Source organism: Ipomoea nil, unplaced genomic scaffold, assembly GCF_001879475.1.
Source record: "Ipomoea nil cultivar Tokyo-kokei standard unplaced genomic scaffold, Asagao_1.1 scaffold2818, whole genome shotgun sequence".
Classification (NCBI taxonomy): domain Eukaryota; kingdom Viridiplantae; phylum Streptophyta; class Magnoliopsida; order Solanales; family Convolvulaceae; genus Ipomoea; species Ipomoea nil.
The window spans coordinates 750,872-777,753 of NW_017619246.1; the positions used below are offsets into that span (position 1 = coordinate 750,872).

Genomic DNA, 26,882 nt, shown 5'->3' on the forward strand with positions numbered 1-26,882 from the left:
GATCCATCCTTATGTAAGAAGTTCTCCAAACTCATGCAAGGAAAGTTCGAGATGAGCATGATGGGGGATATAAATTACTTTCTTGGGTTACAAGTCAAGCAAAACCCCGAAGGGATATTCATCAACCAAGCTTAGTAGACTAAGGAGTTGATCAAGAAGTTTGGGGTTAACGGGAAAACTTCAGTCAAGATCCCCACGAATACTTTTTTACAAATGGATATTGACAACGGAGGGAAGGATGTTGACCAAGCTAAGTACCTAGGTATCATCGGTTCGTTATTATACTTAACACCCGAGGCGTGGATCATTTGATCTAGTAGGCTTTTTTGATGTTGATTTTGCTGGTTGCAAAAGTGACCGAAAAAGTACCTCAGGAGCATGCTAGTTCTTAGGGGGAAGACATATGTCACGGTTTAGCAAAAAGAAAAATTCCATAACCACAAAGAATGCGAGGCCAAATACATAGCGACTAGAAGTTGTTGCGCTCAAATCTTATGGATGATGCAACAATTAAAGGACTATGGTGTGATAGCTCGCGAAGTGTGCATTAAATGTGATAACACATGTGCCATAGCTACTACACATAATCATGTGCTTCATTCAAGAACAAAGTATATTGATATCAAGTATCATTTCATTCGTGACCATGTGGAGAAGAAGGATATTGTGTTTGAATATGTTCCTACTGATCATCAATTGGAAGATATCCTCACCAAGCCATTATGTGAAAGTCGTTTCTCAACTTTAAGACATGAGTTGGGAATGATAGAGTTGAATTGAATTTTTAAAATTCAATGAATGGTGGATAACTCCAATGTCGATTCAAAGATCTACATTTATTTTCCTATGAAACTGGCAATAGATTTAATTTTGAGGAGGCCAAGAAATCTTCTGGTATTTTGCAGTGAATGGTCAATCAAAAGTCACTTTCAATGCTTGTGACTATACAAGAGGATAAACCTTCTTCAGTTATAAAAGGATGACGTTGCAAGAAAGAAAACTCACCCTAACCAAGTTTTTTTAGTCTCTCTCTTGTTTCCTTTTTGCAGGACTCATGGACAAGAAAAAGGGGAAAGGAAAGGTGACAAAAACTTGAAAACAATATAGACGAAAGTTGTCCAATGAATTCAAAACAACAATTAAAGAATTAAAGCAATAAGAGAATACCAAAATAGCTTGCAATAGTTGATTACTTCTACAATGGAGCCTTGGATTGAAGGTTGTCAAGCTTCTTCTAGAGAGAGAACTTAGAACTCCTAGAATCTAGAGAGAGAAAATGTCTAGAGTCTGAAAATTACAAAATGAAAGATGTAAGATGAATCTCTAATCTCTCCCTTCCTAAGTCTAATCTAAGCCCTTAAATAGCCTTTCCCTCCAAGTGCACTTTGAATTCCCGTGCTGCTGCCATCTACGCCCGGATCCACGCACGTGGGTTGGGTGCATGGGACTTTTTGTTTCTCTTCCACGCACCCTCCCACGCACGTGGATAGCCTGCATAGATCTTTCTGTTTCTTCTCCACGCATGGTCCCACGCGCGTGGATTGGTCCCAGCACGGCTCTGGTTTGCTCTCGACTTGTGATGCTCCGGTGTATGCCGTTATGCTTTCCTTTCAAGCTTAAACCTTTCCAAAATCATAAAAATACAAAGTGTGGTGGAGTTTTATAGCACATTGTACATTCTAGCTTAAATAACCACAAATCATGCACAAAGGATAGCAAATGAGTACAAAATGCACACTTATAGAACCTTAAATATAGGTGTCCTTAACAAAAAATAAATTAAATTTACCGACTCATCAATAGTCATCAATATTACATTAAGAAGAATTAATTTATTTTAATATGAGAATTGTTAGGACCATGATTTTTATTTTCACGTACTTATACCTATCTACAACAATATTTATCTTTAACACTATTTTTATTACAAGTTGAAAATAATCATTTTTGTTGTATTGAAAATAATCAATTTTTATTTATATTAATTAACTTTTATACTTGAATTTAATGTTAATTACTTACTTTTTTTATTTTAATATTGTATATTAATTTAATCGTGTGTTATATAACTATTATAATCTACTATACTAACAAGAGCCCAAGAGAGTTAGGCCTATAATGGGTAGAAAAAATGACGGTCACAGATTTTAATCAAACGAATGGTTCAGATTGATTAAAAGATTGATCAGATTTAAATTTTACACTAAAATTTCCTAAAATACCCACACACCGTTACTAATTCCGTTAAAATTTTAAGAATTGCCGTTAGTTCACCGTTAACTTACTCATTGATTTCAATAAAAAAAAAAAAAAAAAAAGGTCTTAGGTTCGAACCTCATCCCAATCAAAGTTGGCATAATTAGTACTCTATTTTACTCTTATTAAATTATATAAATAATAATTTAGTAGTTACAACAAAAAATAATACATATTGAAAAAGCCCGTGTATCTTGAAATCAATTTAACACCAAGGATTCTACTTGATTTTATATTACGAGACAATTTCGCTGTTTAATTAAATCAATTTGATCAACGTATAAATAACGAAATTGAAAGCGTAAAGAAAGTAAAGACACAGTAGAATTGTTACGCAGTTCGGAGCTCCTTCTCCTACATCTGCGGGGCAACTCACGTCTGCCCAATCCACTAGATGTTCACCACAGAGTATTACAAGAGGTAACTACAAGCGGCTCTCAGCCTTTACCACTACAACTCTTCTAAAACACCTATTCAGGACTGAACCGTGCATGCCATAACCATCTTTGGTGTATCGCTTCAGCTGTCACATGTACTGACTTGAAGTACAGATTTAAATCACAAATAATATAATCAATATTAAAGCAGTAATATAGGAAGCTTGCATATGAGATCAGAATTTCAGAATTGGCAACTTCCTCTTTCGTTTTCCCTTCCTTATATACTGTACGCAACTCCCATTTCACCAAGCCTTGATTGTAGCTTCATATGTGGCTTGAATTCTTCTCAACCACTCATTCATGAAATGAGATCTTCAGACTTGCTTCTTTGTCCAATTCATTAACGATAAATCTCCACCACACATTTTAGCTTGGTCCAATAATACTAATTACACATCAATTTTAATTAACATTCCATATTAATAAAATAAACTAATAAATTAGCCAATCTAATGTGTACTATTTTGTACACTTACAATCTCCCCCTTTGGCAATTTATTTGGTAAAACAATAGTATCATTATACTTTGGGAAAAGGAATGAATATTTTATTAACATCCCATAGTATACGTACTGAACATATAAAGAAAACAAATGTGAAATTAAATTCTCTTAAGACCAGACCAAAGCTTATTTGTGTGTGGGATTTTATTTTGAATCTTGGTTGATGTTGACTCACAAACTTCATCCAATTAATAAATAGTGAATCATGCACGAAAAAGTGTTGTATCAAACATACCATATATGTCACGCTTTCCAATGAATTACTCCCCCTAACTTGGTGCTTTCCTTTCTTCATATGCATTCCAAATAAACTCAATTCATACCATGCAGTCAACATACCAAATATACCAAGACATTCATATTTTCATACTTAATTCATTCATAGTCATCCCAAAAATAATTTATATAGTACCAAATTATTAATATACCATCCGAACCAGGGATTAACATCCATACCAAAATATTCCAAAAACCAAAAACTTACCAAATATCCAAACATTCCAAAATACTCCCCTTTTCTCCAATACTCCCCATTTGTTTATGCCAAATAAATGACAAACAAACCGGTGAACATCATTTTAGTGGATTGGATTAACTTGCGGACGGGGTGCCCGACTCAGATTCATCACTCTCAGAAATAGAACCAGTGCCAGCGCCATGGTTAGATCGAATTCGAGCATAGATAGCCTCCATTCTGGCGATTTCTTCCAACTGAGCACTCAACAATTGTTCTAAGCCATCAATGGTTATTTGTTGAGAAGCAACCGAGGTTCGGACTTGTGCAATTGACGCTTGAAGAGTGAGAACAATTTGACGGCGATCCATGAGCGTCTGAGGTTCCTTGATTGCTGTCGTAGGACGGGGATTCGGTGCAGAGGCAGTGTCAGCTGAAGATGCAGGGGCAGACACAGAGGGCGTGGCAGTTGGTGCGCCGGGAGTGATCAAAAGCGTAGCTCTATCATCATAGTGATCCTTATTTGTCAACCGATCATCATATTTATAGACTGAGGCATTAGTAATCACCTCCTCATCCGTGTAGGGCTTGAACCCGTGTTCCTGTAGAAGTCCAAAAATGAGGCTAGGAAATGGTAGGTGTACCTTAGGTTCCCTGTGTCGCACAAATTGAGCAAGATGGCCAAAGATGATTTCTCCAAGATTGAGAGGGAGCCGGTTCCTGATCTTGTAAAGAAGGGCAGCAAGCTGGTCAGACACAAGATGATGACGCACAGCCGACATCCAATTTGTTGAAGCAAGCCGTAACAGAACAGAGTAGACCGTGGTGAGTTTTAAGCTTTCAAGTCCGGTGTTTGGCCAAGTGACGATCTTGTTGTGAGTTAAAGCAGCGGCTAGGAGATTAGGACTCGGGTCAGGAGCAGCTTGATGATTTGGAGTACCCAAATAGGAATTAATCGCTGCCGGGCTTAAGGGATACCATTTATCCCGAATAAAGACTTGTTGAAATCGCGGTGACCCCTCCGAAAATGTATCCAATGTTAAATTTGTGTAGAACTCGGCAGTGAGCCATCTGGAGTACGGACCAATATGAACAAGTGATGCAAGAAGGTATTGATCTTGCAAAATAGGCACAATGTTGCATTTTTCTGTCAATTCCTCCACATTGATGGATTTTTCCAGAATAAAATCCCTAGTAGCATGAACATTCCAGTCAGACATCAAATCTGGAGACAGTAAAATGGGATGATATTTCTTCTTGGGTTGTTTCATCTTTGAGCTAGAGCGGGCAGTAGCAATCGTAGGTGCAGGGGCCGGACTTGGTACTGGGCCTGAAACTGATCTGGATCTTGTCATTCTGGGTGGCAATGTGGACCCTCTTTTTGATTGCTTAGAATCAGACAAGTAGACAACATCCTCCAATGCTCCAATTTTTCTTTTCTCGGCTGTACCTGAAACAGTAATTTTTTCTTTCCTTTTTCGGGAAGATTTGCCCACGGGTACAGAGATAATGGGAACAGAATCATGTGAGGTGGGCATAGGGATGGGGACCTCTGCTGATTTCGAGACTGGAATGGTTATGGGAATAGAGAATGCAGCACACGCCATGGGAGACACATATTGATTAATATTACGAATGGTGAAGGGAGATGACACAGCATGCATTAAATCAGATAAAGGCACAAGATTTTCAGGTAATTTATGTGAAGAAGACTCATACGGATCACCTTGTAAAGGAATGGAAGGGGCACACAATTCACTTGAGGTGGACACAAACTGATTTGGCAAAGAGATGTTGAAATCTAGCTTTCGAGAAGCGGAAACTGATTCATCTAAAGGTGAAGAGACTACCATGGTTTCCGGGGATGAGAGCTTCAACTCAGATTGTGGCGGAGGCAGTTTGGTTGATTCGGCCGAAAAAGTCCACGACTCCACAGATATGAACCTAGCCAGAGCTTGGATCTGTTTGATTTCCCTGTCCGAAAGTCCTTCAAGAAGGCCTACATGTTGCTTGATCGTTGTGAGAACTCGATCCGTATCATCAGATGTAAGTGGAGATTCAGCGTTGATGATGTGTCGAAAAAGCTCCAATCTTTCGGATTTGGTTGTGAAAATGGCGAAAGGATTGTCGTCTTCCATTGTTGAAGGTTCAAAGTTTGAGAGTGGTAAAGATGAAGATGAATGGTGTGGGTTTGGCGTGTAAGAGCAAGTAAGACAAGAAGGCTTTTTAATTAATGAGCTTCTTAAAAGTTGTGATGGATGGGATGAGTGATGTGACTAGTTTGTAGGGGTAGTAATAGAGTCATACTAGGAGAGAGTGGTGGAAGTTGTTTGAAATTAATATTTCAATACATATTATGTAATGGTGGAATTAATATATAGATAAATAAGGTAGCCGAGCCGATTAAGGAAAAAGTAGGTATATGGGCGAGAAGAATTAAAGCTAAGTTGGAGAGTTTTAGAATTTTCCTGCAAACAAAAAAAAAAAAACAACAACTACGTTAAAAAAAAATAATTAAAGATTATTTGTTATACCGTTGTTGATGATTAAGCTGTAGGATTGCAAACACCAAGGGCAGCTCTGAGCAGTTCAAATCTCGATTTGTCTAACGGCTTGGTGAATAGATCTGCAAGATTTTTATCTGTTGGAGTATATTCCAAGATAATTTCTTTCTCTTCGACTAGCTCACGAATAAAGTGGTGTCGGATGTCTATGTGTTTCGTCCTAGAGTGCTGAACTGGATTTTTTGAGATGTTGATTGCGCTGGTGTTGTCACAGAACAATGTCATACTTTGTTGTTCTATACCATAGTCAGTTAACATCTGGCGCATCCAGAGTAATTGTGTACAACAACTACCCGCCGCTATATACTCAGCTTCAGCTGTGCTGAGTGAAATCGAGTTCTGCTTTTTACTTAGCCAGGCGACTAGATTTTTTCCGATAAAGAAACATCCGCCTGATGTACTTTTTCTGTCGTCAGCATTTCCTGCCCAGTCAGCATCACTGTATCCTGCAAGATTCAGATTAGTATCGTTCGAGTACCAAATACCATAATTTATCGTACCTTTAACGTATTTTATAATACGCTTTACCGCCTTTAGGTGTGACTCTTTTGGATCGGCTTGATAGCGTGCACACATACCAACACTTACCATAATATCTGGTCGACTGGCTGTTAAGTACAATAAGCTGCCTATCGTACTTCTGTACATAGTGGAGTCTACAGATGTGCCTTTTTCATCTTTGAACAATTTTGACGTCGTAGAGATAGGAGTACAGGCATCTTTTGCAGATTCAAGCCCAAATTTGGATAGAAGATTTTTCGCATATTTTTCTTGTGAGATAAAAATCCCTTCTTTAGTTTGACTTACTTGTAGTCCAAGAAAATAGGTTAGTTCGCCTATCATGCTCATTTCAAACTCTTGTTGCATTACCTTGACTAGCTGGTCTGTCTCTCCTGGTTGTGTGGATCCAAAAACGATATCATCTACATACACTTGAGCAATTGTTATGTGTTTACCTGATCGTTTTATAAATAACGTTTTGTCTGATCCTCCTCTTTTGTAGTTGTTCTGAAGAAGATATTGAGTAAGTCTTTCATACCAGGCTCTTGGGGCCTGTTTTAAGCCATAGAGAGCTTTTTGTAATTTGTAGACATATTCTAGATGATGAGGATCTTCAAACCCTTTTGGCTGAGCAACATATATGTCTTCTGAGAGATAGCCATTTAAGAAGGCTGTTTTAACGTCCATCTGAAACAACTTGAATTTTAGGGCACAGGCAATCGATAGGAGTAGTCGTATTGACTCTAGCCGTGCAACTGGGGCAAAAGTTTCGTCGTAGTCGATTCCTTCAATTTGGGAGTAGCCTTGGGCTACAAGTCGTGCTTTATTTCTAGCAATGTTGCCAGCTGCATCGGTTTTGTTGCGAAAGATCCATTTGGTACCTACAACATTGACATTGTCAAGTTTGGGAATTAGAGACCATATCTTATTTCGTTCGAACTGCCCCAGTTCTTCTTGCATGGCCTTGATCCAGTGTTCGTCTGTTAGAGCTTCTTTGACATTCTTCGGTTCAATCTGTGAAGTATAACAAGAATATCCCGCTAATTGAAGGTAATCACGTTTCGGTTTACCTCTGGTTTTTACGCCGGAACTAGGATCTCCAATTACGTTTTGTATTGGATGAGCTTTCTGGATGCGAGTAGGGATATCAATGTTACCATGATCAGTGTCAGATTCAGACTCAGACTCAGTTTCTTGCTCTGGTTGAGTTGACATGGGAGATGGCATAGGAGACTCTGGATTAGGTTCTGGACAACTTGTGTCAGGTTCTATCATTGGTCCAGACTGAGACGTTGTGATAATATCACTTGGTTGATCATCGATTACAACATTTGTGGACTCCATAATGGTTTTGGTAACTTTGTTGTATACACGATATGCCCTGTTGTTCGTTGAGTAGCCGAGGAAGATGCCTTCATCGCTTTTTGTTTCAAACTTTGCGACAGGGTTTCGATCCTTCAAGATAAAACAGCGTGATTCGAAAACGTGAAAATATTTAATGTTTGGTTTCTTACCTTTCCATAATGTATACGGAGTCTGATTCGTGCCTGGACGTAAATAGACCCGATTGATGATGTGACATGCAGTGTTCACAGCTTCTGCCCAAAATTTTTGAGGTAGTCCTTTGGCATTGAGCAGAACTCGTCCCATTTCTTGAATTGTGCGGTTCTTCCGTTCAACAACTCCGTTTTGTTGAGGTGTTTTCGGAGCTGAGTATTCATGTGTGATTCCTGTTTGGTTGCAGAAGGTATCGAACAGATTGTTGTCGAATTCTCGTCCGTGATCACTTCGGATTCGAATGATGGGCTCATTTCTTTCTTTTTGGAGTTTTAATGCCAAAGTTTTGAAAGCTTCAAGGGTCTCAGTGTCCCTGAGAAAGGTAACCCAAGAAAAACGAGAATAATCATCTACACAAACGAGTATGTATTTCTTACCTCCATCACTTTCTGTTTGAGTTGGACCAATGAGATCCATGTGGATCAGTTCCAAGCAGTGACTTGTGTTTATAGTGTGCTGCGCTGGATGAGAGGATTTGGTTTGCTTTCCTGCTTGACATGCAACACATATGGTTGGTTTGACTTTCAGCTTGGGTAATCCACGAATACCTTCGATTTTCACAAGTTTGTCAAGAAGTCTGTAACTTAGATGTCCTAGCTTTTGGTGCCAAAGCTCAGTTTCATCTACATTGATCCTGCAACACAAAACATTGTTAGTAAGAATATAGCAATTATCAGTTGACCTTGTACCTTCCATAACACATTGATTTGCTTTGTCTAGGACACTGCAACTATTTTTGTTGAAGCTCACGTTCCAGTTCTGGTCACATAGTTGACTTATACTTATAAGATTTGCATGAAGTCCTTTGACTAGTAGAACTTTCTCCAGTTTTGGCAGACCAACTACGTTTAGCGTGCCTATACCAGTGACTTGTCCTTTTATACCGTCGCCAAAGGTAACTTCACCTTTGCTTGTGTTTACGTTACTCAGAAATTTTGCATTTCTCGTCATGTGACGTGAACACCCACTATCGAAGTACCATTTTTCTTCTTGGCATGTACTCTTAGAGTGGAAAGATACGAATGAGATATAATCTGTCTTTTTCACCCAGATTTGTCTTGTAAAGGGTTGAATGTTCTTGTGTTTGAATTTCTCGATTCTTTGATCTTTGTAGAAGTAGTAGCATTCCGGTTTGGTGTGACCCCGTAACCTGCAATAATGACATACTGGGTTATAGGATTTATAGTACGGCTTGAGTGATCTTACTGTACCAACGCGATGTGTCGTTGTGCTAGATTCTGGAATATCTCCTCGACCAGGACCTGACTCTTTGACAAACACTGTTTTATCCTTTGAGCTGTTTCCTGTGAATCCTAGACCAAATTTTGTAGATGTCTTTCTTCCAGACTCAAGGATCTCATCAAGAGTAGACGTGGTATCCATCATTTGGATTTGGCGTTTGTAGGTGTTCAGCTCCTGCTTCAGAGTCTGTACCTCTTGTTTCAGTCTTTCTTCTCGGGCCAATGCCTCTTTGAGAAGTAGATCCCTGTCAGCTATTTGAGTTTGATACACTTTCTTTGCGTTTGTTACAATCCCTATTTCACTAGTTAATCTACGATTTTCTTTTCTTAGTGCTGCCCATTTGGGATACAATTTATTAAACTCAATTTCAAAAGATGATTCACTTGACTCTAAATCTTCTGCAGAATTATACTCGCCTCCTTCTGAGTCAGCAACATCTTCATGACACGGTTTAGCAGCCATGTGTGCAGTAAAGGCAACAAAATTCCCAGAAATTTCGTCTGAGTCAGATCCTCCTGTTTCACCGTCCGAGTCATTATCACTCCAAGTAACTGCTGACATGGATTTCTTGCGTCGAAGGTAGGTGGGGCACTCTGCTTGTACATGTCCGAAGCCCTCACATTCATAGCATCTGATCCCTTTACTGGTGGATTTCTCTTTGGACTGTCCTGGACGTGAACCAGAAGACTTGAAGGTTGATGAACCGGATTTAGAACTCGCTTTAGATGATGACGCCCCCTTTTGCATATTCTTGTTTCGTGAACCTTTTGACACCTGTTTCAAAAGTTTAGAAAATTATTTAGTTAGAAATACAACTGGATCATCACCTATTTCATCTAAGTCAGGTGCACAATTATTTTCTTCAGCGGTAAATGTTACTATTTTTTGTTTTTTTGTGTGATCTGTTAAGATTTCCATCTCATAAGTTCTTAGATTCCCCATTAGTTGAGTTACAGTCTTTTTCTCCCAGTTGTCATGTTCCTGGATTGCTGTAACTTTCATCCGGAACCGAGGTGGCAGAGATCGTAGAATTTTTTTCACCAACTTTTCTTGAGTGAACGGTTCTCCGAGGACCATAGCTCGATTCGCTAGCTCTTGCACACGAGTGTGGAAGGTCACGATGTTTTCATCTTCATTCATCCGGAGCTCCTCGAAGTCTGACTGTACCAGTTTCAGTTTCGATTGTTTTACCGACGATGTGCCTTCATAGGTAGCCTCTAGTGCTTCCCATGCACCTTTAGCTGAATCATGGCCTGCAACAATAGGAAACTGACTTTCATGAATTAGCCCATAAATAATATCTAGTGCCTTATCATTGTGTCCAGCACTCGATTTCTCAGCTTGGGTCCATTCATTTTCAGGTTTCGTCACTCGAGTTTCATCCTCACTGCTACTGGCTTTGGTTGGATGTTCCCAGCCTGTTACAATGATACACCATACTGCTTCACCTTGTGCTTTGAGATGAGTACGCGTGCGCACCTTCCAATATGCATAGTTGTCACCGACTAGCTGGGGAAGAGCGTTAGTATGCTCCATTCTGTAACACTCAATAACCCGTGAGATTGAACAATTTAACAAAATCAGAAATAATAATACTAACCGCTGAAGAATTGAGATCAAGGGGCACGGAGTAGCCAGATCGTCAGACTAATAACTTAAGTCTGGACGCTCTGATACCAATTGAAAAAGCCCATGTATCTTGAAATCAATTTAACACTAAGGATTCTACTTGATTTTATATTACGAGACAATTTCGCTGTTTAATTAAATCAATTTGATCAACGTATAAATAACGAAATTGAAAGCGTAAAGAAAGTAAAGACACAGTAGAATTGTTACGCAGTTCGGAGCTCCTTCTCCTACGTCTACGGGGCAACCCACGTCTGCCCAATCCACTAGATGTTCACCACAGAGTATTACAAGAGGTAACTACAAGCGGCTCTCAGCCTTTACCACTACAACTCTTCTAAAACACCTATTCAGGACTGAACCGTGCATGCCATAACCATCTTTGGTGTATTGCTTCAGCTGTCACAGGTACTGACTTGAAGTACAGATTTAAATCACAAATAATATAATCAATATTAAAGCAATAATATAGGAAGCTTGCATATGATATCAGAATTTCAGAATTGGCAACTTCCTCTTTCGTTTTCCCTTCCTTATATACTGTACGCAACTCCCATTTCACCAAGCCTTGATTGTAGCTTCATATGTGGCTTGAATTCTTCTCAACCACTCATTCATGAAATGAGATCTTCAGACTTGCTTCTTTGTCCAATTCATTAACGATAAATCTCCACCACACATTTTAGCTTGGTCCAATAATACTAATTACACATCAATTTTAATTAACATTCCATATTAATAAAATAAACTAATAAATTAGCCAATCTAATGTGTACTATTTTGTACACTTACACATATGCATTTCTTTAATTTAGAATTATGTGTTCACAATGTCTTTATTCAAAAAAAAAAAATTATTCATTATCAATAAATTAAATAAGATAAATAATTTTATTAGTTATATTGTCTTTATTTTTCTTCAATATAAAAATTCTTTATATTCAAATTTATTAATTGATTATATTCGCTACATTGTCCTTACAATGTCTTTATTCATTGAAAAACAAATTATTAATTATCAATAAATTAATTAAAAGAAATTAGTTATATTGTCTTTATTTTTCTCAAATGTTAAAAGTTTTAAATTCAAATTCATCAATTGATTATATTCACTACATTATCTATTATCTTTTTTGTGCACTATTTTTCTAATTAAATATCAAAGTTATAACATAAAATAATGCTATATATTTATTTACCAAGTATTTTATTAATACCATGAAAACAATAAAAAAAATATAATTAATAAAGCCAACCATATTAACTACTTGAGAGATTTTGTGACAAAGAGAGTATTCAAATCACACAACAAATTGAAGTGAGAACTACCTCGCAATGTCCTTGTTTGACAATCAGCAGTTAGCGGTTAACGTTAGCGGATTATACAAGCGGATTTGACCAGGGAATTTATTTAATTATTAACATTGGGTAGAAAAAATGACCGTCAAATTATTAAATCAAATGAATGGTTCATATTGTTCAGGTTTTAATTTTTTTTTCTTTTAAGATTTTCTAATTTATCCTTAATTATATGATTATCCATTTAACTTTTCCGTTAATTCACCGTTAGTCTAATTCTAATATTAAAGTCTAATATAGAATTATAACTACACCATTAATCTAATTCTAATATTAAAATCTTAATAGAACTTAACCACAAATCCTAGTGTCGGAATCTCCTCAAACAATATTAGTATATATTTCATATTTTATGCCCTAATTTTTATTTGTTCTCCCTTATGTCCCGTATTTGGTTTCAACCATACTTATACAATTATTTTATTGACAATTATAATCAATATTGACTATATTATCTTGAATTTGTAAACTTAGAATTACCTATTTAACCTGCACGAGCTTAGCTCAATGGTTTAGTGGGTAGTATTTGGAAGAAGAGACCAAGGTTTGAACCTCGGCGGCGGCAATGCGTGAATTATGTCCAAAGTGGGCAGATTCCTTGTGCGTACCAGCATTTGGCCCTGTCTACTGAACCATTGAGTTACCGTGATTTACAACTTCCCACAATGCTCTGTCGGGTCGGAGTGTGGGGGGGCCCTTGGGGTTGGGGACTCAACCTTTGGGAGAAGAATTGCCTATTTAAATACGCAAATTCAACCTTCAATTATCTATGCATGAACAATTTCAATATAATCTTGCCTTAATATACTTTAAAGTACTTATTTTAAAAAAAGCATTGGACATTATCCCAATCGCGCAATGCGCGTAAAAAACTAGTATATTCATAAATGTGCATTTCAACTATCAGCTTACACTTATTGTGCACAAAAAAATTGCTCCCACACATGAGGGAGCCCATCGTACGTATCAGTTAGGTACATACTTTAAGGGTTAATTCCATCAGAGGTCCCTTGTCTTTGGTGGCAATTCCAAATTTAGTCCCAGACTATCATTTTTGTCATTTAACATCCCAGACTATTGTTTTTTTTGGACACTTTTAGTCATTTTCATGATTTTTTATATTTTTAGTAAGGCATTTTTATCTCTTCATATTTTTCTTTTGTTATTTTTTTTTTATTTCAACCGGTTTAATTGGTTTAAGACTTTACTAAAAATCGGTTGAAAAATATGGTTACTAAAAATCAGAAGTTACCTAAAGTTCTAAACCAATTAAACCGGTTGAAATCAGAAAATAATAAAAGAAAAATATGAATAGACAAAAATGTCCTTACTAAAAATAGAAAAAGTTATGAAAAGGACTAAAAGTGTCCAAAAAACAATAGTCTGGAATGTTAAATGGCAAAAACGATAATTTGGGACTAAATTTAAAATTGACACCAAAGACAAGGGACCTCTAGTGGAATTAACTCCATACTTTAATTTAAATTTAGCAATATTTGGTGTTTTATTTCTACATTTCTCTTTCTAGTCTTTAAGTAGCTAGTTATATCTGCATTATTGTCACTACGTTCAAATTTGGCAGGCGCAGAAGAGGATGGAAAGAAAAGCAGAGATGGAGATCCCATTGATTCATGAATCTGAAAATGATGAGAGAAGAAAATGTTGGGATGAGGTTTCCGGCGAAGTGAAGAAGCTGATGGTTTTAGCTGGCCCTTTGATTTCTGTAAATCTTCTGTTAACTTCCCTGCAGTTCATCTCACTCATGTTCGTTGGCAATCGCGGCGGCGAGCTGTCTCTCTCCGGTGCTTCCATGGCCGGAGCCTTCGCTTCAGTAACGGGTTTTAGTCTTATGGTCAGTCTCACCGTATCGAAAACTTCAACTGCAAAATATTTAATTTGTAACAATATTGTAAAAATCAACTTAGACGGGCCTCCTAGGCACCACTAGGTCATAAAAATTTCAGCCCTAGACTGTTTTCAGTTGGCTAATGATTTCAGTCCTAGTCGACTATGCGCCTTAAGTGCCTTTGGCACCTAAATCTAGGTACTCAATTGCGCTGAGAAGTTATTTTTGCTTGCTCAGCGGTTGCTCCTCTTCTATATTCCTTCAACCATGTACACAACTAATCGTTGACTAATTTGAGATTATAGCAGTCTAATAACTTACAGCCCTGTAAAAAAAATAGAGACTATATACTTAAATTACTAGTCGGCCGGCTAGACATCTTAAGCCTAGTAACTTATGCAACATGGATTCGTACTTTTTTTTTTGAAAGGACATTGATTTGTACTTGTTTTCAACTGCAATAATAAATTAATAATGAATTAACTATGGATCTCGTGTTTGTTAACCAAAACCAGAGAGGATTCTCAGGCGCTTTGGATACATTATGCGGTCAATCATACGGCGCCAAACAGTACCAAATGCTGGGAATCTTTATGCAGAGAGGAATGCTAGTGATGCTTCTAGTCTGCATTCCGGTGGCCGGCGTTTGGGCCTACACCGACCGGATCCTCAGTTTGTGCGGCCAAGATCCGGAGATATCTGACGCCGCCGGCGAGTACGCTCGGTTTCTGATACCCTGCATTTTCCCGTACGCAATCCAGCGGTGTCTCGTCTCATTTCTACAGGCCCAAAACAACGTTGTCCCCATGATGTTCACGGTCGGAATCGCCGCTCTGGTTCATGTACTCAGCTGTTGGGTTTTGGTGTTCAAATCTGGGATGGGCTTCACCGGTGCTGCAATGGCTAATGCCATATCTTCCTGGGTTAATGTAGTGTTGTTGGGTGTTTATGTGAGGGTTTCTCCTTCTTGTAAAGAAACATGGACAGGGTTTTCCAAGGATATGTTTCATGATATCATCAAGTTTCTTAGATTAGGGATTCCTTCCACTGCCATGCTCTGGTACGTACTTCTCTCCGCTCCAACTTTATCAATATTTTATACCGACAAATTATACCATGCACTAGGACTTACCTTACATTGGATCTTCATCCTAAATAACTGCAATTAACATATTCTATATAGTTTATGTGTCTGTAAATAAATTTAAAATACATAACATATTACAAACACATAGCATGTTAACTACTATGGATGACAACGGAGAGGGCGAGGTGGGGAGTATACTCCGCGTTCGCGTTCCTGTTTCTTAAACCCCCACCCCGATCCGACCCCGTCCCCGTTTCCTAAACCCCAACCCCAACCCCAACCCTGTCCCCGTCTCCATATATATATATCTGTGTATGTATGTATGTGTGTGTGCGTGTGTTTAATGCCACTATATGGTACTGTCGTGGCAATAATATATATATATATATATATATATATATATATATATATATATATATATATATATATATTATTCGAGGACGGGGTGGGGCAGAAGGGGTATTCCCGTCCTGGACAGGGAATTACATGCATTTCCTGTTTTCATTTTCGTCCCTCGAAAATTTTTTCCATCCCTAGTAACTACAGACACATGCATAATATTTTAACAACATATTATGTATCTTGCAATTAACATGCATATATTATATGTCTATAGTTAAATGTTATATGTCTTCAATTTATTCACCAACACATAAATTATTAATTGCATGTATTGAATATGTTAACGGTAGACACATCAATTTTAGATAAGAATCTGCAATACAAGATGAATTTTAATCCATGATATAATAATTGTCCCATGACCTAACCGGCCAATTTTTCTAAAGATGTTTGTGTGTATGTGGTAAGTGTAGCTTAGAGAATTGGTCATTCCAGCTGATGGTTTTGTTATGTGGGTTTCTTCCAAATCCCAAGCTGGAAACTTCAGTTCTTTCTATAACGTAAGTCAATTACTTTCATATACAATTTCAATTTTTTTTTTTTAATACTCTCTTTCCCGAATACGAGCACAACTTAATTGATGAGTTATTATACCATAGGTCAGGATCCATCTTACAAGGTGGATTCGTGTCTATGTAATAATTTGTCCAACTTGATTATATGGGGTGTATTTGATGCCTTCTATAAATTTTAAATTTTTAAAGATATTCAAACATGTAGGGAGGCTTTAGAAGTTGATAGTATTTGCTTCAATTTTTAGTGAGTTTTGTCTTTTAAGTTAAGGTGATAATCAATTCAAACAGTTTAATAGTGTTTAAAAATCTGTAGTATTTTATTCAGATTTTTAAAAGTCCTTAAAAGCTTATTAGTATTCAATAAGATATGGACTTTTATGAACCGAGCATTAATAGACTTTTTCTTTTAAATATAAATGGTTAAAATCCATCTTTAAAACATCAAACTTCTAAACTTTTCTATTAAACTTTTCAAATTTTTCCTTGCTCAAAATTCTACTGACTATTTTTTCCATCATTATCCTTTGAATCATCCCAACAAAGGACACTAATAGGGAAAGCCCTTCTCTTCGAGTTAGCTATTAAAAACACAATTAAGTATATATATATATATATATATATATATATATATATATATATATATATATATATATATATATATATATTTTTTTTTTTTTTTTTGTATTTTTTTTTTTTTTTTAAGGTCATGTATGGTTGGGATATAATTCTAGAGGGGAGGGGGAGGGAAGGATATATGGAGGGTTGAATAGACTTTCTTTAGTTTTGAAAAATAGCGTGAAAGTAAGCTTAAATTTTGAAACATATGATTGAACAATTTTATTAAAAAAAAAAAAAGGTTTTGATTCAAAGTGTGATGCGGAAGACATGAAGATTGCCTTTAAAGTTTGTAGCGTTTTATCAATAACAATCGTGAGTGTGTGTGAGTTAAGCTTTAAAAGATAATATAATGCTTTTAAAGTAAAAATAAGGGTTAGAGAAATAGATTGAACCACGAATTTTTATAGTGGTTTGTCTTTACCAAATTTGTGCTTTGTTCACAAGCGTGTTACAAATTTGTTGAGCTTTTCACCGAGTCTGTTACCCCTCCCCTTTCTATCTCTAGTAGAGATTATAACGAATGTTCAACCAAAGTTGTTTGGACGAACTAATTCAGATTACTTTTATAATGAAAATTTTGAAATTTTAAAATAATTAATACATTTAGAGTTACATTTGTGTCGAACCGTCTATTCGTGAGACGAATCGAGTCGGGGCGGGTGAATATGTAAATGTAAATGTAATAGATGCAAGTTGGAACCACATATAATTTTATTCCCCCATATATGCCAGCTCTCTTGTTGCAGTAGCTAACTGGTGGTGTTAATTGTTGTCAGACTAAATACATACGCCATCGTTTATACGCTGCCTCTGGGACTTGGTGGCGCTATAAGGTAACTTTCAGTCTTTACCTGCCACTTAATAAGTAGCATATTGATTTAGATCTTGCCATTTGAGTACAACCATCTACAAGATATATATTCAGGAGCGAATCTAGAAATCTTCATCCATGATTAAAAACAAGTGAAATATTTTGAAGTGAAATATTTTGAAAAAAAATACTTAGAGGCTGAATCACATAAATATTGTTAATTAGGTATAAAAATTAAAATATATCAAAATGGGATTAAAAAATTTTTCAAAACAAGATGATATGAAATATAATTTTTTGAAATAAAGATATGAAATATAATTAATTAGATAAAATAATTTGAATAGAAACTATATTATAAAACATTCATAGCATTAATATTAAAAAATAGAAAAAAAAAACACAATGTTACAAATAAAAATTCCACAAAATATGAAATATAATTAATTAGATAAAATAGTTTGAATAGAAAACATATTATAAATCACTAATATCACTATTTATATTAAAAACACAATGTTACAAATAAAAAATTCAATTAGAATTAATCTGAATATAAATTCATGCAGTAAGATTTGAACCCCTAACATTTAAGAAAAAAAATCAAATATCTTACCATCTAAGGTAACTACTCATTCTTTTATTAAATTTATGTAAATTTAATATTTTATAAATTAACTATATATATACAAGGGGCATATACATACAATATATAAAAATGGGATGTGGGTGGAGAGTGGGGGCAACTGCACCCATTGTGGCTCCGCCACTATATACTATAGGTGGTTATATCTGATAATCAATCAACACTTGATGATGGTTATACCCAATACTTGATTAACACCTTAAAAGAGTTAATTCCTAAAATGTCTATTGACTATCAATTCATCATTTATCAATTGAGTTAATACCCAATTTGGTCCCTCGACTATTATGATAGTCCTTAACTATATAATTTTTACCTAAAATAATGGTCCCTCGACTATTAAGATTTTACCACTTTGGTCCTCGACTACCAAAGTTGTTCAATTTAGTTCCCAACTATGAAAATGTTAACCTAAAATGTAAGATTAGTGTGGATTTGAGGATCTTTTTTGGAGAGTCGATGACCGAATTAAAGTGGTGAAATCCTAATAGTCGAGAGATCATTTTGGGTAAAAATTGCATAGTTATGGACTAAATTGAGCAACTTTAATTTGGTAGTCGAGGACCAAAGTGATAAAATTTGAATAGTCGATGGACCAAATTGGGTATTAACTCTTTATCAATTTTTATATTCGACTTTTAATTACAAATGATCTCTTATCTATTGACATTTATCAATTTTTATCTTCGACTTTCAATTAGACCAGAAATGATCTCTTAACTATTGATTATATTACAAATTTGGTCCTTCAGTTAAATATTAATTTAATAAACATTAAATTTAATGGTAAGAACAAAAAAATTTGGGTCTTTGCACCCACTAATGATGAACTTTGCCCAACTCAACAATAAGTTAATTTTTACATTATTACCCTTAAGCTTAATGTTTACTAAGGCTCTGTTTGGCAAACCTAGCAGAAAAGCTATAAGCTAGGAGCTGAAAGCTTAAAAGGAGCTGAAAGCTGAAAAGCTATAAGCTCGGAGCTGAAAACTGAAGAGCTGTTAAGCTAGCTGTTATGATTGAAAGTGTTTGATAAAATTAGCTTTTTGATAAGCTAATAAATGTAAAAAGACTAAAAAGGTAATCTTCATAAAATTTATATTAGTTTGTTTACATATTAAAATTTAACATTTTGTCTTTAAAAAAAATTAACATTTTGAAATAAAACTATTAGCATAATCATGATCTAGCATCTCATAATAAAGTAGCAATATTGTTGCAAATCTCATAATAATAATAATAATAATAATAATAATAACAATAACAATAACAATAACAATAACAATAACAATAACAATAACAATAACAATAACAATAACAATAACAATAACAATAACAATAATAATAATAATAATAATAATAATAATAATAATAATAATAATAATAATCATAATCATATCCTATCCTATATATAATAAAGCTATATGGTCTTGTGAAAATTGAATGTTGCATTTAATTTTCACAAGACCATATGATTTTAAGATGTGAAAGTCTTGTGAAAATTAAATGGGCTTTAAGATGTGAAAATTACTTTAAAATGTGAAAATTAAATGCACCATTTAATTTTCACATCTTAAAGCCATATGGCTTTAAGAAGCATGCATGCAACCCCAAAGTCCATAATTTTGAAATTAATATATAACATAGCTATGTGGCTTAATATTTAAGATTGTTGATGTGCATATTGAGGACTACGAAGACAAAGATGCGTTATTTGTGGATTCATCGGATACTATCCAACAACACTCTCCAACTTAATTGACGTGAAGTAGGCTTAGTAACATTAGGATTACATTCTCGAATTATTAGTTCTCATCTTTTATTGATTACACACTTAATTCGATAGTATTCGGAAGAAAAAAATCAATGTTCTAACTAAGATTGTGATTTTGGTCTTTAAAGGTCAATTGTATGTTGCTACATCTAGAATTAGAAATCTCAAAGGTCTAAAAATTTTGATCCGTGGTGACTCTAAAATTGTAATTCAATTACTATTGTAGTTTACTAAGTTTTTAAAATTTTATAATATTAAATACTATGTACTAAATTTTTAATATAGCTTAAGATTTGTAGTAATCACCCACCTTAAATATTATTTTAATTGTAAATATATTTATGTTCATAATGTTATCATAGGAATTCACACATAATAATTATTAAATAACAAAAATTTTATATATGAATAAACCTCATATAGTGTATATTTTTATAATATATTTTCCGTGCATCGCACGGGACAAATACTAGTAATAATAATAATAATAATAATAATAATAATAATAATAATAAAAATAATAATAATAATAATAATAATAATAATAACTGCGGTGAAAGTTGCGGATAAAGGAGAAGAGAAAAGGGTTTTAATTAGAAAGGGTAAATTATGTCATTTCTTTAAAATAATAAGGATACAGATGGAAAAAAAGTTAGGAAGCTAGGAGCTTATTTTGAAACGCTACCTAAAGTAGCGTTCAAAAATACGCTCTTATTTTAAGCTAGGAGCTTATTTTGGAAAAATTACCAAACAGAGCTTATAGCTTATTAGTAGCTTAAAATAAGCTATAAGCTCTTAAATAAGTTCTGCCAAACAGAGCCTAAATAGATATATATTTAACTAAATGACCAAATCTGAAACAAAATAAATAATCAATGGACCATTTATGATCACACTGAAAGTAGATGATGAAAATTTGTAGATGTCAATACACAATAAACCATTTATGATTTAATTGAAAGAGAACAATAGTTAATATGTCAACTAGGCAGTCTAGTCAGTCCCTCAGCCGCCTCGCGCTTGACCTTAATTAATTCTTTGATTGAAAGTCAAAGATAAAAATTGATAAATAATATTAATAGTCAATTGGCTTTTCCTAAAATTAACTCCAATCAATCCCTTACAAATTAAAATTTGTATAGTTACTTAATATGATTTTGGTTAGTACAGTGTACGGGTGTCAAATGAAGTGGGTGGTGGGAGGCCAAATGCAGCGTGGGTGGCGGTGCGTACTGCGTTAGGGTGCGCGGCAACAGAAGGGATTTTAGTAGGCATAGCAATGCTTTCACTGCACAAAGTATGGGGGTATGTTTACACCACTGAGGAAGAAGTTGTAAACTATGCTGGCCAGATGCTACTCTTGCTCTCTGCCTCTCACTTCCTTGATGGCCTTCTATGTATTCTTTCAGGTATGTTTATGTATATTACACCATCTTAATTTGATTTTTCGTGTTTAATAGCACTTTTAAGAACTAATGTCATTTGAGATCCTCCGGATATAATGATTTTGCAATGTTTAGTCTTAAACTTTTAAGTTGATGATCACCTGTGGCTATTCAACCTTTAAATATTAACCAATCGTGATCTTTTAACTTTCAAATTTTAACCAATCATGGTCCTTCTGAGAGGACCACAGTTGGTTAAAATATGAAAGTTAAAGGACCACAGGTGGTTAACTTGAGAGTTGAAAGGCCTCAGTTAGTTAAAATTTGAAAGTTGAAAGATCAAGAATGGTTAATTTGAAAGTTTAGTTGTAAACATGACAGAACTACTATAGAATAACAATCGTTATATTATATTATTATGGATAGGGATGAATCATAAGCATTATAGACCATGGTCTAGATTATGTACATTTAGTTATTATGTATATTTAATTAACAGTTATGTACATTTAGTTATAACCAAATGCACATAATATGTTAACTGTTCGTATATAATACGAATTAGAAATCACAATATGCATGATGGACCCTGGTCGACGATATAATTTACATATAGAATAATTTGAAATGATATTTGCGTGCATTTGCATGATAGTGAGTGACCAAAACTAACGGAACCAAAATGCTTTTGATCCAAATATTAAAAGTTAGTTATTGAAAAAGAAATTAAATTGCAGTTTGTATGAAACCAAGCAAGTGAATATATATGTATAAAACTTGTGTGGATATGAATGTAATTTCAGGCACAGCAAGAGGATGTGGGTGGCAAAATATTGGGGCAATAGTCAACTTGGGAGCCTATTATTTGCTAGGGATACCTGCTGGAATACTCTTAGCTTTTGTCTATCATGTTGGAGGCATGGTATCAAAATATATATCCCAATTTTTATTTTTTATTTTTACTTTGCACACATTTACTATGTTAGCTAGCATGCAATGCAGCTAGCATGGGTTTAGCTCATTGATTTAGTAGACAATATTTGAGAAAGGTTTAAACCTCAGCAGCAGCAATGTGAGGATTACGATCAAAGTAGGCAGATCCCTTGTGTGCACCGACATTTGACTCTATCTACTGAGTCATTGAGTCATCGTGATTTACATCATCCCAAATGCTCTGTCAAATCGGGTGTAGGGGGCCTTTGAAGTTGGGGATCGGCAGTTATATTACGGACTCGGGTCCACCTTGCAATGTGCACCTAGGTCCAAAATACAAAATTTACATACGGAATGTTCACAATTTACATAATGAATGTTCATAATTTGAACTGTGAATATTTAGTATGTAAATTGTGAACATCCAGTATGTAAATTGTGTATTTTTGGACCTGGGTCCACCTTGCAAGGTGGACCTAAATTCACGAAATAATTTGTCTTTGGGGATTCAACCTTTTGGGATAAGCTAGCATGCAATGGAAGCCATTAATAGAGGTCAATTTACTTGCGTAGAAGATGAAGAGAAAGAAAGAAAAAAGAGGGCCATGAGTTAGTTACAGAGAGAGTTAGAGATCATTTTGGGTACATGTAGGTTGTTAGAGTGACTTACAGAGAGAAGTCCTTCCTCCATTATCTTTTAAATTTGATCCTTATATAGCTAACTAGTAATATAATAAACGTTCAATAAGAAAAAAGTGATTAAATTATAAAGAGAAAATGATAATAGAAATAATCAAACATTATGAACTGTACAAATAAGAAAATCTAAAATTGGAAATGATGATGAGTTTAGGTTAGCACTGGGTGCTAGTTGACTAGACTTTTATATGTTTAAAAAAAAAAAAAAAGATTTAGGGTTTGTGACTTTAAGTGTGAACTCGAGTATGAAGGGTTAGTCATAGGATAAAACAAAGATCAGAGTAAAGTAAAGTATTAAAGAGGGAGAGAAATATTTATGATGGTTTCAAAAACTTTTCTACTCCACACTTCTACTTATAACTACAAGGAAGATTTCGCATGCACTGATATTTGCTTCTACATATGACAATCCTTAGATTACTATTCGATCAATCTCTAGCTAAGGATCAGCCACAAAGTCGCCTTGCTAAGATAATTTTCCAACTCCTTAGCTTTCAGCAAAGAAATATGGTTGAGTTTAAGGTTGGACTTTTAGAATCAGGATGATTCTTTTAGCTTATTAGAATACTTGATAAAGCTTTGAATGATCAATCAGCTAGTAACTCTCTCTTTTTCAATAACTTCTTCTAAACGGGGGTTCTCCTTTTATAGACAAGGAAGGTTCAGTGCCAATTTAAAATTCAAATTTACCATTTGTCGCTCAAAAGCTATCACTAATACAAATTCTCTACACCTTTCTCATTAAATGAGGCCTATTTATACAAGGGTAGTTACTGTACTCTCTTTTAAGAGTTGACTTTAATTTGGGGGTCATCATTAACCCTAATACATTATCATAACTTACAAGTAATCATGCCCTAATTCTAGTTGATTGATCTTCCTAAGGGTTATCTATCCCTAGCTATCGCCCATCGTGGTCACTTATGTTGCCCTTTTGTACAGGTTACCATTGTCTAAGTATGGACCGATGTATCTGGTTCTTCCCTGGCCTAGGAATTCTTCCTTAGCCTTCTCTTATTTTCTAATTTAGGTTCAACCATGTTGGGACAGCCTTATTTTCATTACTTCATCACTAGTAACTCACTTTCTTGTACTATGAGAAGGCATTACTAGCAAGTAACAAGTGATACCTAGAAAATTAGGGGGTGTATTCAATCATGAATTTCATAGAGTTTTAAAGACTTTTATGAACTTTAAAAGTTTGGAGGTATTCAATTCAAACTTTTAGAGAGTCTTTAAAAGTTAGGCGGTATTCGATCAAGATTTTTAAAGAGTCTTTAAAAGTCGTGTGGTATTCAATTAAGACTTTTAAAGAGTCTTTAAAAGTCATGTGGTATTTAAAAAGTTATGAACTTTTGTAGACTTTTTAATTTTAAGACTTTTGTTGACTTTTCCTTCTCAAATATAAATAGTTGAAATTCAACCCTCAACCCCAAGATTTCAAATTTTCTTTCTAACAACTTTGAATGTGTTCTCTCTCTATTTAAACTCTATTTTTTCCCCTATTTAAACTCTATAAACCTATCTAAATTCAATAAAATTATTTTTTCTTCATTATCCTATATTTTCGTCATACCTAAACTCTACCTATTTTTTTCTCTCTCCTAAACTTTAAAATCTTCATCTAAAAATTCGAAATAATATTATTTTTGCTTCATTATTGCTTGTTTATATTGGTTTTTATTTTTTTCTATGAATTTTTTTATCCCTAACTATCTCTAATTCTCCCTAAATACATGAACAAAGCAAATTTTTCATCGTCAAATTTTAATATATGTTTCATAATATTCATATAAATACTTATATATTTTTTGATTTTTATTATTTTTATGTTTATATTCGTAATATATATTTTTCTTTTTAACAACAGGCTACGTATAGCGAATTAATGTTTTGTAAGAAAATTGTAAATGATAAGAATAAAAATCATTGAAAGTTTGTAAGGATGTATTCAATTTAGAATTTCAATGACTTTTGTAGACTTTTTAAAATAAAAAGTTGATAAAAGTCTATGAATGTTTTTTGTATAGACTTTTAGAGAGTCTTATAAAGTTTTAAAAAGTTTTGAACGACTCTATGAAAGTCAATCAAAGTTTATTAAAATCTATAATTTTAAAAGTCTTTAAAACTCTACAAAAGTTATGATTGAATACACCCCTTTAAAGTTATGCTGAAATGTTAACATATCATAGTTTAAAATGCACATAAAAAAATACCCCAACTTCAAATGAGACTTAATTGAATCTAATGTAAAATCCATTACCATGGACTAATATATAATCTTCTGATAAATTTAGATTGGCCCATTTTTGTTTTGATCAGACGTTATGCCATGGAACCGTGTTCACCATTCATGGTGAACACGGTTCCAACGGTGATAGTGCATCGTTATCTTTTTTTTTTCTTTTTTTTTTTTTTTTTAATTAATTACGTGACTGCCTACATATTCACTTTGGAACCATGCCTACACATTCACTTTGGAACCATGAGATTATGAATTTTCTGTTATGAGATTATGAATTTTCTGTTATGCGATTATGAATTTTCTGTTATGAGATTATGAATTTTCATTACATTCATAATTTCGGAGTTTCGGACATTCATAAATTATGAATTCATGCATGCACATTCACTTTGGAACCATGCCTACATATTCCCGTCCGAAATCACGGACATTCATAAATTATGAATCCATGCCTGCACATTCACTTTGGAACCATGCCTACACATTCACTTTGGAACCATGAGATTATGAATTTTCTGTTATAAGATTATGAATTTTCTGTTATGAGATTATGAATTTTCAGTTGTGAGATTATGAATTTTCTGTTATGCGATTATGAATTTTCTGTTATGAGATTATGAATTTTCATAAAATTCATAATCTCATAACAGAAAATTCATAATTTGATCAGTAACGCGCCGTTAACTCCACATCCGCGATTTTTTTTTTTTTTGCCTAAAAACGACGTCGTTTTGACTTGTGTTCACCATTCTCGGTGAACACGATTCCACGGCATAATTTGCGTGTTTTGATAGAAAAAAAAAAAAAAAAAAAAAGCTAAGCTACTTACTCTTTTCATCAATTTGGTTTAGGGACTTTGGTTGGGGATCACAATAGCCCTCTTCGTACAAGCAGTACTGTTCTTTATAATTACTTTGCGAACAAACTGGGAAAATGAGGTAAAATATCAAACCACTTTTCTATATATCCCTTTCCATTTTCACTTTGGTAAGTGGTAACCAATAATTTTCTATATATATTGATCGTCTGATGGATAAAAGTTGGTTCTGAATGTTAATATATTGCAGGCAAAGAAGGCTTTTGATAGAGTACACAACACCATGCATGACCTTGCAGTTGCATGAGGATTGAGGAATATTTTGTAGACAAATATTGTGTTGTTGGAACAAATAAATTACAGATCATGCACTGATTACATAGATGTGATTAACGGCCTCCCTAAAATAACCTATGAGTTTCGCTTGGAATTTTTAGCATAAACTGGTATAGAAAGTAGTTATTTTGTGTTACGAATATATGTGGATCCACTTTCAATTTGAATCGGGTCAAAGTGAATTTGAGTTCTTGGTAGTAAGATAAAGAAATTGATATATTGTACACTCAAAATAGATTATGGGTGAATGAAAAATTGATTCT

General features: G+C 34.5%; 2 protein-coding genes across 2 annotated transcripts; one reads left to right on the top strand and one right to left on the bottom strand.

Moving 5' to 3' along the window:
* Positions 1 to 3,790: 3,790 nt before the first annotated feature.
* LOC109158404 lies at positions 3,791 to 5,791 on the bottom strand. Its single transcript, XM_019306314.1, has one exon. The coding sequence runs from the start codon at positions 5,789 to 5,791 to the stop codon at positions 3,791 to 3,793; it is 2,001 nt and encodes a 666-aa protein (XP_019161859.1).
* An 8,299-nt stretch (positions 5,792 to 14,090) lies between these two features.
* Positions 14,091 to 26,624, top strand: LOC109158387 (protein DETOXIFICATION 16-like). The gene is made up of 8 exons (XM_019306298.1): positions 14,091 to 14,357; positions 14,867 to 15,411; positions 16,254 to 16,340; positions 17,750 to 17,806; positions 21,375 to 21,613; positions 22,393 to 22,511; positions 26,318 to 26,404; positions 26,534 to 26,624. Exons 1-8 carry the CDS (start codon positions 14,100 to 14,102, stop codon positions 26,588 to 26,590), a joined length of 1,449 nt encoding a protein of 482 aa, XP_019161843.1. The 5' UTR covers positions 14,091 to 14,099; the 3' UTR covers positions 26,591 to 26,624.
* Positions 26,625 to 26,882: the final 258 nt, after the last annotated feature.

What these genes read in the sequence shown, in the direction of transcription:
- LOC109158404 (XM_019306314.1), bottom strand. Translation starts at nt 5,791, where the DNA reads ATGGAAGACGACAATCCTTTCGCCATTTTCACAACCAAATCCGAAAGA.
- LOC109158387 (XM_019306298.1), top strand. Translation starts at nt 14,100, where the DNA reads ATGGAAAGAAAAGCAGAGATGGAGATCCCATTGATTCATGAATCTGAA. An exon ending in GGACTTGGTGGCGCTATAAG is followed by an intron (nt 17,807 to 21,374) that starts GTAACTTTCAGT and finishes TGGTTAGTACAG; the next exon opens with TGTACGGGTGTCAAATGAAG. An exon ending in CCTTCTATGTATTCTTTCAG is followed by an intron (nt 21,614 to 22,392) that starts GTATGTTTATGT and finishes ATGTAATTTCAG; the next exon opens with GCACAGCAAGAGGATGTGGG.